This window comes from Phaenicophaeus curvirostris, chromosome 2 (assembly GCF_032191515.1).
Source record: "Phaenicophaeus curvirostris isolate KB17595 chromosome 2, BPBGC_Pcur_1.0, whole genome shotgun sequence".
NCBI lineage: Eukaryota > Metazoa > Chordata > Aves > Cuculiformes > Cuculidae > Phaenicophaeus > Phaenicophaeus curvirostris.
In genome coordinates this window covers 36,819,292-36,833,899 of record NC_091393.1, presented here as the reverse complement: position 1 = coordinate 36,833,899, position 14,608 = coordinate 36,819,292, and the positions used below count along the sequence as shown (strand labels likewise).

General features: G+C 46.1%; 2 protein-coding genes across 2 annotated transcripts in view; one reads left to right on the top strand and one right to left on the bottom strand.

Moving 5' to 3' along the window:
- The window catches only part of REV3L (REV3 like, DNA directed polymerase zeta catalytic subunit), a 123,549-nt gene extending 120,989 nt beyond the window's left edge, over positions 1-2,560 (top strand). Inside the window, exon 32 of the mRNA XM_069851720.1 lies at positions 1,419-2,560. Coding sequence (XP_069707821.1) covers positions 1,419-1,559 — 141 coding nt within the window. The 3' untranslated portion in view covers positions 1,560-2,560. The remainder of the gene's footprint in view (positions 1-1,418) is intronic.
- A 3,947-nt stretch (positions 2,561-6,507) lies between these two features.
- On the bottom strand, positions 6,508-14,452 carry MFSD4B (major facilitator superfamily domain containing 4B). The gene is made up of 4 exons (XM_069851721.1): positions 14,350-14,452; positions 14,111-14,279; positions 10,212-10,328; positions 6,508-7,853 (listed from the first exon to the last, which is right to left on the bottom strand). Exons 2-4 carry the CDS (start codon positions 14,274-14,276, stop codon positions 6,610-6,612), a joined length of 1,527 nt encoding a protein of 508 aa, XP_069707822.1. The 5' UTR covers positions 14,277-14,279; positions 14,350-14,452; the 3' UTR covers positions 6,508-6,609.
- Positions 14,453-14,608: the final 156 nt, after the last annotated feature.

Sequence of the window (14,608 nt, the reverse complement as noted above, 5' to 3'; positions counted from 1 at the left end):
CTAACATGGATGAACATCAGCTTAGAGGTTTTCTTGTTACGTTTCCTCTCCATAGGAATTTTCCAAGCTGTTTTTTTCCCTTAAGCTAGAAGTCAATTAAGACGGTAGCTGACCGTGCTCACAAATACTTCATAGCAAAGCACAACGCCCCCCCTTGCAGCAGCGTGCATGGCCTCACGTAATTTTTGTACTGTCACGTTTTATAATTAATAATTATTTTTGTTAAAAATTGATTTTTAGCACCAGCACATAAACCATTTTAAAGACTTGTCTGAATTGCAGGGATATGAATGTTCCTGTAGCCTAAGCATTGATTTGATAGGTTCCCATGGGGCTTTGTTGCTAGAAAACCATTATAATTCACTGTTCATAAATATTGCATTACTAAGGTGTGGAATTCTATTTTTTTGCTGTATTTTTGTAACATTTGCTCTGTTCTGCATTGTAAATGGCAGTAAAGGAAGGTGATGTGTGTTCTGCAGTTTTCCTCCGGTGCTCTGTATCTTTTACATTCCTTTTGTTCTGAAATAAAACAGAACTTGGCAACTTGGTCCAGCCCCACAGAAGGATCAGTGGGTTTGATGGGAACCTTCTCTTTTCCCTGCAGCGCGCAGAGGATCAGCAAGGCCTGGGATTCCATTCTAGACAGTGTGTGATGATTTTGCCTCTCTTTAAGAGCATCTGTCACATTTTAATGTGAAGATGTATCCATCCTTCACAGCTTAAATTCTTGGCTCTACTAAGTTATAAACATGCCAGAGCCAGCAGAAAACTGATACAACACTGAATCAGACATTATCTTGAAGCGCACTTAAAAATTGCATGCCCTCTACACAGTGGAACTGCCTCTCATACCATGTAGTTTGGACCCTTGCATAACCTGCCTGCTTATGTCTGTCTGTCTTGGGATTGATTAACTCTGACTTGAAAAGTAAAGCTCTAATTGAAGCTTATTTTGAAACAGGATTAGGTTATTAAGTCCCTTTCCTGTGTGGAGAGTTTTGTCTTTCTCACTGGGAATCTTTTATACAGGAGAAGTTTATCACCAATGTAATACCCCACCCCACTTAAATCCACTCATTTACCTTATTTTCCAAGTGCTGCTGCACAGGAGTAGAACTTAATTAGCCAGATTGAAACTCAAGCCATGCTGTTGGTCTCTGCCCCGTTCCCCGTGGGTGGTGGCTGCTGCCCGGCAGCAGGAGCAGCAGCAGAAGGAGCATCTGGCAGTGGCAGGAGAGGCTGCAGCAGGGAATGGAGCTGCTCTGCATCTCTCTGTGTTGGAGAAAAGCTTGGTGCTGGTAGGGCTGTGCCTGTTGTGCTCATGGCATGTTGAGGACTTAGTAGTCCCAAGGGATTTACGCCTTGCTCATGTCAAGTTTAAAATAACCTGTTTTGCTTTTTTACATGCAATCTAGATATGCAAGAACTGTACAGGCTGCTATGATCGACAGATCCAGTGCGTCTCCCTCAACTGTCCCGTACTTTTCAAGCTCTCCAGAGTAAGCAGGGAACTGTCAAAGGCGCCGTATCTTCGCCAGCTACTTGACCAGTTTTGAATGCTCTGTGTTACAGGATTCCAGGTGCTATTTTTTTTTCTTCAGTGTTTACCACACTAAGACTATTGTGCATGGTGCTTTTTCAATTCTCATCTAGTCCAGGATTTCCATTTTAACTGTCGGGTTTATGATCTGAAGAATAATGAGCGCTTATCCTAACTAAATTAAAAAAAAGAAACAATTGTTGATCTATGAATAGCTCACTTTTTAAGATGTACAAATTTCTTCTTTCTTTCATGTTTCTAACATACTGTTTTATAATGCTGATGTTGAAATAGCTACGTGTGACATCTTGTAAATCCATATCCATTTCAAAGTAGAAGTCAAGTTTACTTCCTGGAGGAAGGAGCACTGAAAACCTCTTAACGACAAAACCATTAGTGTGTGTTCTTGAACTGTCAGTATCAAGACGTGTTACATGTTATCTTTTCACTTTATAATTTTGTCTGCGAAATATTTTGTAAATACACTTTTTTACTTTTCAAACAACTGAGTAAAATAATGTGCAATGACTTTTATACAGATAATTTTAAAGTCGGTTGGTATATCTCCTCCTAAGTTTTGCTTGATTCCAAGTAGATGGTTATTTTGATCAGACTGTGCAAACAGTAGTACCATGTGTAGCATTTTGAAACATTATTTTCTAAAAATGGCTGTCTTGCTTTAGCTATTAATGGGGCATTGTGAGGAACTGTGCAAAGACATTTTTGTTACAAACCTGTGGGACTGTTGCAATACTTTAAATATAAAATTTTATTCCATTTTTGCTTGTTTTGTATAGACATTTCTATTGCTTCTAAATATGCTTAAAATATTTTCTTTCCTTATGTACTGTACAGTTAAATCTTATTTGCCACCATCTTGACAAAATGTGTATTTAGAATATTTGTATAACTGTATAAAATGGAAAAGGAATTATGTGGTCAGTGCATTGTTTTCTAAACTGGAAATCATTTTGTTTTAGAAGTTAATAATGGAAACCATATTAAAGTTGAATAAAATGATATGGTAAAAATTATGGGGTTTTCATATTTACCCTCAATTGCAGACACGTTTGTTCCCCTCATCGGGCATGTGAACAGTAATGTGACCAAGATTACTCACGTAAGAGTTAAGAATCCACAATTTCAGTTTCCAGCTGAAGCTCTGGGATCTAAAACCTCAGTATCAATTCTTGGCGACCATCCCCAAACCAGAAGAGAAACATTCCCAGTTTTCCATTAGTCAAAAGAGAAGTGAGTTTTAAATTTAGAAGTCCAGAGTAGCTTTGAAAAATAGAAGAAAACTTTATTTACATCAAGGAACCTGAGTGCCTTCTCCAGTTAAGAATTTATTACATTCACGACACAAGTCAGTCTATTCCATTTCACAGAATGCAGTGCAATGTAAACCCACACCCAGCAGGATAAAAGCTCTTCAATATAGAACAGAACAGCCACGGGTTGCAATGTGCTTTTATGCAAAGTAACTAAAGGGAAAACTCACCAAGGCACACAACTTTGGCAACCCTCGCACTCAGCATTGGTCGTGTGCAGAATAAAAGTGCAAATGCCAGGGCCTACGCAGTAGTGCTTGCAGCACGATCTATCGCTGGGCAGCGCTTCAGGGAGAAATAAAAATAGCAAGTGACGCTTGACTGCAAGAGGTTACCTCTAACACCAGAGAAATGGGCAGGTGCTCATCTCCAACCCGCTCCTGGTTTTATGAACAAAAGTAAGATTCTTAGTAAATTCAGAGATCTAATCCACAGACCATGGCTCTTGTCCTCAACACAGAGAACTTTGCTAAGATAAGCAAGGCAATGGTAACGTTAAAGTAACCTAGTTTACTTCAGTGTCAACCCATAACACCCAAGTGTAAACACTGATGCTTTCTGGAGGACCTGTCACTTAAAAGGCACCGTGAGCAGATCCACACTGTAAACACATCTTCCCTTCAGCTCTGCGTGCCAGGAAGCTCTTTTTACTTTGCAATGCAATTTAGACAGGTGAAAACTGATGTTCATTGTCTAAAAAGAAGCCTCAAGGAATACCATTATCCAAGAAAAGACTATAGGAAAGCTATAGCCTCGAACATCAAGTATGTGTAGAACTGCTGTAAACTGGATTCACTGTTGGAAATGTGCTGGATTTCTTTTAATCATAACCATGAAGATTAAATGCTCTAACCATTTCATTTTCATTTAAGGGCAGCCCCTGCCTTTAAAAATTTGCTTTTCGGGGATGAGAACGAGTGCTGTAAGGATATTCCAGTTCAAGCCTGAGGCCAGAACTGAGACGCGGAAGGTTCCATGTGCTTGCTCAAAATTTAGACATCATCCAAACAAAGGTTTCCACATAGCTGGACATTTTACATGGTACCGTTCAAGATAGATACAACAATTATGAGAGTTCTCCTGTCTTCCTGCCACTGCATTTTGGATCCTTTACTTTTGGCCACATGCTGCTCTGACCTTGGCATTCCAGGCTGTTGCTCAATTCTTACAACATGGGCTTTTAAGGAGGCAAGAGGGGATGAATTCAAGTGACTCACACAGGAATTAACGCACCCAGTAAAAACAAAATCTGTGTTTTCCACTGTATTTTTACATTTGTTGAGAAGGTGTTAAGTCAGGAACACAAATAAGCGTGCTTATCAAAGCAGTCAGTGGGCAAGGTTCAGAAAGGTTAGTTACAGTGTTTTTCCTTCTGCAGCTTTAATTTCATTTTTCTGGGTTTTTTTTAGTACTTGATTTTGCACGATGTGTAAAATATCCCTGAGAGCAAACTCATGTGCAGGACATTCCAACTTGGAATTTAATTCCAAAAGTCAGTATATGAAGTGAGTGTTATTTTAAGTCTTCCTGGTTGCCAGGTGTGTTTCTTGAACAAATTTTTCTCTGGCAACATGATTTCAGGTCTGGGGAAACTTCACCTTGGTGCCAATTCAGGTGATGCCTATGGATGGCAGGTCTGGGGGGAGCAGCCACGGAACCATTTCTGTATCTTTTGTTGTTTGTCCTGCAGTGACCCCAGAGGAAACCTGTGAGCTCCCCAGGGATGCTGGGAACTCCTGCAAAGGCAGAGCAGAAGCAGGTGTCGCCATCCCACCTCTGCATCCACCAGCAGGATTTGTCCTTCCCCTCAGTTAACGCCCCCGCTTCCTACACACCCAAAGCAGTGACAGTAGAGCGCAGGAGGGAGAAGGAAAGTTGAAAAACGGAGACTTCATCTGTATTCTCATAAGTCACTGCTCCTGCCACAACCCCTACATTTGTTACCATGTGAAACAGCGGCTCTACTCCAGCTGAACTAGCGCTGTCACTGCCAGCAACAATAGGAGTTTAAGAGCATTTCCCATTACCTTACACAAAGAAGAGAACCCTTGTGCAGTGAGTGAAAGAAGTCTCTGATTTAAAGTGCAGGTTCATGCATTGCACTGGGAAAAGAAACAGAAATGCACATAAACACAGGGAGAAAAGAAAGGAATCGGGCAAAACCACAATGGCATTAAGGCGCCGACAGCAGAGGGAGAGGAAGGCCCTTTGACATGGCAAGATGCAAAAAAATAATGCATTTTTCACTACAAGCCCTTACCGACTTCTCAGAAGAAAAGAAAAAGCCATGAGATTCTAGGGGATGGGAAAGGGAACAAACCCAGACCTGAAAACACACTGAACAGCCAGGACTCTGTGCTATGTTACACCTAAAGCTCTTCTGTTAGTAAATTAAACTCCTTAGCCAGAAAATAATAAAAGTGCAAAGTGAGAAACACCAAACATTCTGATCACAAAGCCTTAAAAAAAAAAATACTTAACCTGCAATCTGGAGTTTCAAGTAGACAAACTGCAGGCTGTGGTTTCAGAGCCTGATTGTGTCGTTAGCAGCTGGGTTTTTCTCTTGCTGGCGAGCGCTGGCAGCACGGCCGGGCCTGCCCTGGTCTCGCTGCTTAGCAGCCACGAACCTACAGCTGCAGCCAAGTCATCACCCAAAGACGGAAAAACCCCCAGTGGCACCAATCCAAAGGGCAACTGATTGCACAGTGCAACCTGATCGGATTGTCTTGGTGATAATTCCCTCTCATTTTCAGATTTTTCATTTTAACACACCACTGTGTTAAAGTCTTGCCCACAAGAAGCCAGAATAATTGTTCTAATCTTAATTTAACCAACTGGCTTGAAAACATCACAGCCCTACGGCAATACTATATATTAAGTAATCTGTATAGTTTCATCTCCTTCAAGCGTGTCTCGATTTCAAAGGTAGTGCAGTAACTAAAATCACAAGTACAATCACAAGTACTTTAGATAGATTTGTAACCACTCTTTAACTCATAAATCAGTTAGATTAGAGCAGATTAATAGGAGCAGATTAATAGGACCCATTTTGTACCCTCTCTTCCCACATACACCGCCTTTACATGACTCGGAGCCATGGATCCACTCCTAAAAATTAATTTTTAGAGGAATTTTTTTGTGTTTGTGACAGAACCAGTAAATGACACCGTTTGCCAAGAATTTCTCCTGTTTGCAGCCACTGGGTATCACCTGCAATTGCAGTTATTTCCTGGTTTATGTCAACAAACTATCAATGCAGTAGAAACTCTCCTCTTCCACAAGCTAAAAGAAAGCTCAGCACCACAAGTAAATGATTTCTCTCCTCTCTCATAAAAGCATTTTGTGACCAAGCACCTTGGAACTGCACCCGCCCGCCACCCACCCCCCAAAAACCTGAGTCTGAGCAGTCCCCTCTTTCCTGGTTAGTTCTCACCACCGCACACATTACTTAAATGCGTGTCTGACATTGAGAGAACCTCTCACGTTTTAACATTTTTGGTACAGCCCATACATTTTATCAGGTTACCCCAGTCGCATCCTGGTGGACGCTCCGGCTCTGCGATGCGTTGCTGCAGGCTGGAAATGAAAGAGGAGAAAGGGCTGGACAAATGCAGAAATGAACACACTGAGCTCTGTGCTGCTATAAAAGGATTCTAGAACCACTTTGCAAGAACAGCTACAATTCAATTGCATTTCCCTTAAAAAAAAAAAAAAAAAAAGTAAGCGGCTTTTACTTTAATCGTTCTTTTCCCGATCAACATTCACATTTTTCCTCCCAGGGGAGCCAGCAGCAACTGCTGGAGAATCATGCAGAACATTGTCCTGATGGGGCTGGGGAGGGACTTCAGCCGGAGAGTCCCCTGGTATCTTCCGGGAGGTCTCTATCACAGAGTTTCTCAGCGTGTCATTCATTTCTATGACCTCAAAGTCTGCTTCGTTCCACTCTCCCGCATCCTCCTCATCCTCTTCATCCTCATTATGCACTGGGTTTGACAGCAAAGCTTTCTGGTCCTCGCTCTCACTCCGATCTTTCAAGTCGCTCTCACCAGGACAGTTGGCCAACTTGTACATCAGAGGGAAGAGCAGGACGGTCACTGCGGCTGTCACCAAAGCGGTGTACATAACCACAGGGACGTGGTGGAACCTTCCTTGGAGATAGCCCACTGCGGCAGGGATGCACATCTCTCCCAGCGCGGCCCCAACCACAAACAGAGAAGCTTCTTTTCCTTGGACAACCGTGTACTGTTCTATCCAGGAAATGCCGCTGGGGAAGATGGTGGCCATCGATGCTCCGTACACAGCGGTTCCAGCCCACAGCGAAGCCGGGTAACTCGCAAAGAAGGCCAAGCACGACGAGGAGACGGCCGAGCCGATGAGGCTGAGGAGGATCATGGTGCCGGGGTACAAGCAAGCAGCACAGAATATGGCCAGGCCTCTGCAAGCAGCGAACGCGCCCCAGAAGACAGAATTCAAAGCGGCTGCTTCGCTGTCTTTCATCTCAGCAAAGACCTTTGCATAAGTAAATATGTAAGAGCCGTAAGTGACCTCTGCTCCCACGTACCAGAAGAAGAACAGGAACAAGAGAAAAATAAGGGCATAGTGGTATTTGGCAAACGTGCTTTTCTGCGAAGCAGCCTGTGATTTGTCTCGAGCCGAGCTGCCCTTTGAATACAAAATAAAAAATATAAAAGAAACCAACAGAATATAGGTCCCTATGACAATGTAGGACCACAAAAAGTCTGCACCGAAGTGGTTTTTCAGCACTGACACAGCTGATGCAGCTGATGCTGTCGGCACAGACCTTACGACAGACTGGTTTGTCTTTCCACCTACTGAAAGGTCTTTAGATTCGGAGCCTCCCAAGGCCATTTTAGCCAAGATCGGAGCCACAAACGCACCCGCAGCAAAACTGAAGTGCAAGGCCTGCATATGTGGCCCGGCCTCTGCTCCCCAGGTATTCAGTGCCAGTACATTGCCACCTGCAGATCAGAGAGAGGAGGAGTCCGTGATTCTAGTCTGAAACCAGATATTGGTTAAGAAAAAACAAAACAAAAGACAATCCAAACTGTAATCTGTATTATTAATTCAATTTGCGATAATAGCAGGTTTAGCAAATATAGTGTGCAAAATCAGAGTTAAATGGAATTCTGCCCTTAAACCCACGTGGTGACTGAGCTTCAGGAGGGCGTTCACGGCCGCTGGAACGCGGAAGCCACACAACAGCTGCACGAAATGACCCTGCTTGACCATTTGCAGCATTTTTCATCCTTTTTTCAAAGAGCAAATGCAACAGCTTCTCGTTTCTGTAAGTTTTAAAAGCAGCAATACACAACGCTACGAATCAGAGGCCTCATTAAACAACATCCCAGGAAACATCAAGAATCGCTTCCTTCTGGTGGGCTGGGACTACCCCAACAGCACTCAAATGACTCTCCATGAGCAGAAAGGTTTACAGCAATACCACTGCAGAGAGCAAATGACAACACCCTCAGAGCAATAACAATGCTAGAAAACAAGATCTCAGAGAGACATTTTTAAGTAGTCCCTGAGAAGTGTGCAGGAAAATAAGAGCAGTAACTAAATTCCTGTGCTACGGCACAGCAACCCTTGTCATGCAGCACTAACGTCTGTAAATTAACTCAGTTGCACTCTACTGCCTTGCACTTGAGTTTCTCCTGCTGGGAAGTCTCCCCGACTCAAAGGTCTGAGTTCCAAGCAGCACGCCTACCCGCTGAAGGCATTTTTACAATAAGCTGACAATGTTTCCCCATGTGAGGAATTTTTAAGCCAAGTGCCATGTGTAATGATCCTACCAGAGGCAACGAATACGCCTCTGCACTCAGGTTATTTAGCATCACCCGTGATGTGCAAGACTGTCTTTTTCACTATAGGATCCTGTTGCGCACTCCCTTCAGTGTTAACAGAGCTCCGTGGAATTACGCAGATGGCTCATGCATGCAGGCATCACTCCTCTGCCTCACCTACCTGCCAAGCCACCAAAACCAGGCCCTAGCTGGGATGCTTCCTAGTTGTTTGGGTAGCGAGGCTAATCCAGTAGCCGGCTCCTACCCAGAAGCCTGGCCCAAAGCTGGGCAACCAGATCCAGTCGTACCATGCTGGCCAGTAAGTACCCGCAGGCTCCCTCAGAAAGCCAGGGAAGTCAGCACACTGCTGGCGCGTCACCGGAGGGGTGGCAAGTGAGTGGCCACCTCTTGTGGCTTCACCACCGCCCTCCACAGCAACGCCACAACACTTCACTGCTGACAGACTTCTGCTTTCTTGTCCCCACGTGCAAGTGTGCCGGCGCTACCCAGTTGTCTCTAAGCGGGCTCGGGTCTCTTGCCATGCCCTCTCATTTCCATCATCTAACGGCTGCCTGTAAGATTCAGGCTTGTGTAGCTTTGCCTCCCTACCCAGTGAGCCCAACCACTGCAAAGTAACGCTGTCCGGCAGCAATGCCCAGACACGTGGTATCACACAACAGTTTGTGTCTGAACTGCCTACCACAGCCAGCCCCAACTCATCCTTCCTAAGCCACGCTAATGACCTCATTTCTGTGGGAATCTATTTTTCATTCATACCTCAGGTATAACTGACCTTTCCAGCTGCACCTGTAGACACTGGCTCTGCAGCTTAACTGGTATATCTTCCTCCAACAAGGAGCCTCTACTAAGAAACTGGTTTTGAATAGATTTCCAGCAAAAGTGGCTTTCCAGGTCCACCTGCAGGATGCACGTCCCAGAGACTTGCAATATGGAGCACAGAATAAATGTGTATTCCCGAACACCTAAGCGAGGCTGGCCGAGGGCAGCAAATATCCCTTTATTCAAGGAGATGGATGCCATGGTGCTCGAAGTGAGCTCCGGCAGTAGATGTCTGCTCTGACTCCCCAAATGCCACCTGGCGAGGTTCAGGTGGCCAACTCTCCAACACAGCAACTGGGAGAATTGCTCTCAAACACCGTGGCTTGCTCAGGCCTAACTCAGACCCAGACAGCACCCAACTAGCTTCCTGTAGATGAGTAACATAAAGAAAGTGCTGTTTCAAAAGCACACGACACTTTCTTTACATGTGATCACTCACTGAAATGCGCACTGATCTTCTCTGAGAGGCAAGAGACACCCCGCACTCCAGGCCCCTGAAGGGAGGCCAGTTACTGAGACACAAACACTGGAAGTCTCAGGACCAGAATAATCCAAGAATCCCGGCCAGGTAAAGCAGCTCCCCACCTTTAATTCAAGATTCATGTGTCACACGGAATACCGGGAACAGCTTTGGTGAGCTTGACGTTTCCAATTAGTTTGGTGAAGGAACTATCGGACCACATGGTCCCTTACCTGTGTCTAGAATTCCCATGGAAGCTCCAATGACTGACATTAAGACAGTTAACAGTAGGGATTTCTTACACCAGGGTATCCCATAAAGACCGACTGTTGTTCCAAACATGGATAATGCTGGAAAGGTTAAAAAACAAAACAAAAAAAACAACAAACAGATATTACAGTTTCCATTTAAACTACAAAACATACAGAAGAGCAAGAAATACAAACACATTCATCACTATTGCAGTTACAGATAGCCCTAACAGGTGATGTAACCTAACCCCCTCGATTCATGACTGGCAGAAACAGCTAGAGAGTTCAACAGAATCATTTTTCACTTGGGATGAAAGAATTTCATCAGGATATATAAACACTACAAGAAAAACCTGTTTAGCCAAAGCTTGTTTGCAAAGGGAGTAGCATCTCCTGCTATAACGCTCAGAAATCATCTTCTGCAAACTTCCAACCTAGAAATATTATTTTACCAGGAAAGAAGTAAAACGTGGCTTTGAACAGTAAGAAGTTTACTCTCCAAGAGCTTCAGAGCATTACATTTGCCTCCATTTAAAAGAACCCATATCACTAAACTCTTAAAATCCTCTAAAGCAACTGCTCCTTGGCCAAAAAGGAACCTCTGTATAAAAATGCTGACTTTCATTTATATTCTGTTCTCATGTGAGGGATGTATTCCAAGGGATTTCTGGAGTTTCAAGAGACAGAACTATAAAACTTCTCATCATAAATTTAGCAGCAATTCATTAACAGTACTGGCTTTGCTATTATTAACTACACTTACAACATGGCATTTCAAAAAATCTTCTAGCAGATGGAAATTATCTTCATTACAGTTTGGGAGGAAGTTCAACAGTTAAATTCCATGCTTATAATCACCTTCATGATAAAATAATCTGCAATTAATATCTTGAATATTCAGTACTGGGTTTTTATGAAGCTTGTACCAGTTCAGACATCTGTTACTATTTTTCCAAATGAATGCTTGATCATAGATGGGGCAGACACCTAAAGGTCAAGGGGGGTTGATGGAATTAAGAACTTTGGTGAATTCCAAGCAAAACCAACAACAGCAAAGGACAAAACAATATCCAGAACTCTAAAGCCCTAGGGAGGTACTTGGAACACACGCCTCAAAACACTTTTCAAGGCCAGCATGCAGAGCTGCATGGAGAAAAAGCTAAAGGTGGGGTGTGTTAAGTCCAGCTTCTCAGATGCCCCACTCTGAGCTGAGAAGTAACTTCTCAGCAAGTTCTCAGTAGCCAACTTCAGCTCTACACCTGGAGATTGGTACTTGAAAGCTTCTTTGACAAAGACAGGTTGTGTCTTCAATGTTTTCAGTGTCAAAAGCTGAAAGAAAGGCAATGAAGCTGGTGAAGGATCTGGAGCACAAGTTTTATGAGGAGCGGCTGAGAGAACTGGGGCTGTTTAGTCTGGAGAAAGGGAGGCTGAGGGAAGACCTTATCGCCCTCTAAAACTACCTAAAAAGCAGGCTGCAAAGAAGCAGGCGTTGGTCTCTTCTCCCAAGTAACAAGTGATGGGATGAGAGGAAACAGCCTCAAGTTGCACCAGGGGAGGTTTAGATTGGATATTAGGAAAAATGAAAGGGTTGTCAAGCATTGATTGCAACAGGCTGCCCAGGAAAGTGGTGGAGTCACCATCCCTGGAGGTATTTAAAAGACGTGTAGAGGTGGTGCTTAGCGCTTAGGGACATGGTTTAGTGGTGGACTTGGCAGAGCTAGGTTAGGGATTGGACTCAATGATCTTAAAGGTGTTTTCCAACCTAAACCACACTGTGGTTCCATGAAAGATGGAAGATAAAACTACACAAACCAAAGTCTCTTACAGACAGCCTTTAGATAACAGAAACGAGACGTAATTCAGTCATTCAAACTGTGGGTTTGCCATAAGCACTGCTGGAAAGGACTAGGAGATTATTAATTTTCTGAGTATTGTTGGCAGACAGCTATCCTGTGTGGTACCTCAGGAAAAGAAGCAAATACTAAACTATTTTAAGTTAATATTCACTTACACAGGTGTGTTAATTCCTGTACAGAAGGTCAGGTCTCAAATGTCAGACACAGACAACTCTGACTTTTCAGATGTACAAGGAGGCCTAAAGGAAACCCACTTTACAGGTGTTCTGGAGGAGAGGGAATAAGAACAGGGAGAAGACCAAATAAGGACAACTTAGAACAAGAATAACTAAGAACGGATCCAAGAAGATGAAGACAAGACGGGGGGGTGGGGAAGAAGAGACAGAGACTCTATTACACAACTACTCCTGCTTGCAGGAGACAGGCATACAGGGATAAGAAGAGTCTCAAACACTACAAAACAGAAAACGGATCTTCTCATATTCTCTGATCTGATGCTGTGATTACAGCACAGTCCTCAGGGGAGGCACAGTTCTCTTTGAATCTCCCCAATTAAAACTATAAGAAGGAGAAGGAAAACAGTAAGCCTGGTATCTGCTTTAGTCCCTAACTTAGAGCACAAAGCACGTACTGCCATTACTGCATTTGAAAGGAGGAAAAAAAAGACATGGCTTCCACTATTTTAGGTGTGCTCCGACAATCTCTTCCTGAACAAGACCCTAATGCAGTTCTGAAGGGAGCAGCTCGTCTCTGGATGGTGAGCATGGCTCTTGGCAACCTGACACTGGAGCGGCCCCGCTCTGCCGGGACGAAGCCAGGACAGTCTGCACCTGTCCAGAAAAGTGTTTAGATCATGAGCTGCAGTTCCTATACAGGTTAAGCATTTTCAGAGATAGGCAGCAACTGAGCAACAAGTTGCCACAATCACAGGTGTTTTTTAACATAAATTCCATTTCAAATATGTTCTTATTTGGTTAAGGCCCTCCAATGACAATCACAGACTAGAATCAGAGAATCATTAGGTTGGAATAGACCTCCAAGATCATCCAGTCCATCTGTCAGGTCAACACCACCGTGCCTGCTAAACCGTGTCCTGAATCACCCCATCCACACATTTTTTGAACCCCTCCAGGGATGGTGATGCCACCACTTCCCTGGGCAGCCTGTGCCAATGCTTCACCACTCCTTCAGGAAAGAAATCATTCCCAATATCCAATCCAATCTGAACCCCTCTGGTGCAACTCAAGGCCACCTCCACCCATTCTCTTGGGAGAAGAGACCAACACCCACCTCACTACAGGCTCCTTCTAGGTAGTTCTAGAGAACAATAAGGTCTCCCCTCAGCCTCCTCTTCTCCAGGCTAAACAACCCCAGCTCTCTCAGCCGCTCCTCATAAGGCCTGTTCTCCAGCCCCCTCACCAGCTTTGTTGCTCTTCTCTGGACTCTCTCCAGAGCCTCAACATCCTTCTTGTGGTGAGGGGCCCAGAACTGAACACAGTATTCGAGGAGCGGTCTCCCCAGTGCCGAGTACAGAGGGAGGATAACCTCCCTGGACCTGCTGGTCACGCCGTTTCTGATACAAGCCAAGATGCCATTGGCCTTCTTGGCCACCTGGGCACACTGCTGGCTCGTGTTCAGTCGCTGCCAACCAACACCCCCAGGTCCCTCTCCTCTGGGCCGCTCTCCAGCCGCTGTTCCCCAGGCCCGCGCCGCTGCCCGGGGCTGTTGTGCCGCCTCAGCGCTTGGGTGGCTGCGGGCGCTGGTCGCTGCCGAGGAGCTGCGGGAGAGGGGAGGGCTTCGGGCAGCTCTCCCCGCGCCGCCCGCCGGGGGTTCTGCCGCGGGCAGGTCACAGAATCACGGGATGGTTTGGGTCGGAAGAAACCTTAAAAATCGTCCCGTTCCAGCCGGGGCCGCGGGCGGGGCCGCCTCCCGCCGGGCAGGCTGCTGGGAGCCTCATCCAGCCCGGGACCCGACACCCTCGCGGGGATAAAGTTTCTCCCGCCGCCGAGTCCCCCCCGCGCTCACCCAGGAGCAGCAGCGCGTCGGTGCAGTCGCAGAGGGCGCCGCCGAGCACGGAGCCGCCCAGGTATCCGAGCGAGCGGCCCACGAAGACGTACGCGATGTCGGTGACGTTCCTGTGCACGTTGGCGGCCAGGTTGGGGAAGGTGGGGCCCAGCACGGCGATGCTCATGCCCTGCAAGGCAGAGCCAGGGGTGACCCCGCGGGCCCCCGCCGCCCCCGCCCGCCCCCGGCCCCGCGCTCACCAGCCCCAGGAAGGCGGCGCACAGCGACGCCGAGATGGCCCAGCGCCGCGCCGCGCCCGCCCGCCGCCCCGCCGCCCGCTCGCCGCGCCGCCGCCGCCGCCGCCCCGCAGCCATGGCCGCCCCGGGACCGGCCCGCTCCCACAGTGCCCCGCGGCGGCCCCCCGCGGAACTACCGCTCCCACAGTGCCCCGCGCCGCCAGGCGGCCCCGGGGAGGGCGCGGCTTCCCGCCCTGCTGTGAGGGCCTCGATGTAGAATCGG

What these genes read in the sequence shown, in the direction of transcription:
- MFSD4B (XM_069851721.1), bottom strand. Translation starts at nt 14,276, where the DNA reads ATGAGCATCGCCGTGCTGGGCCCCACCTTCCCCAACCTGGCCGCCAAC. An exon ending in CGACGCGCTGCTGCTCCTGG is followed by an intron (nt 10,329 to 14,110) that starts GTGAGCGCGGGG and finishes TAACCTTTCCAG; the next exon opens with CATTATCCATGTTTGGAACA. An exon ending in CATGGGAATTCTAGACACAG is followed by an intron (nt 7,854 to 10,211) that starts GTAAGGGACCAT and finishes TCTGATCTGCAG; the next exon opens with GTGGCAATGTACTGGCACTG.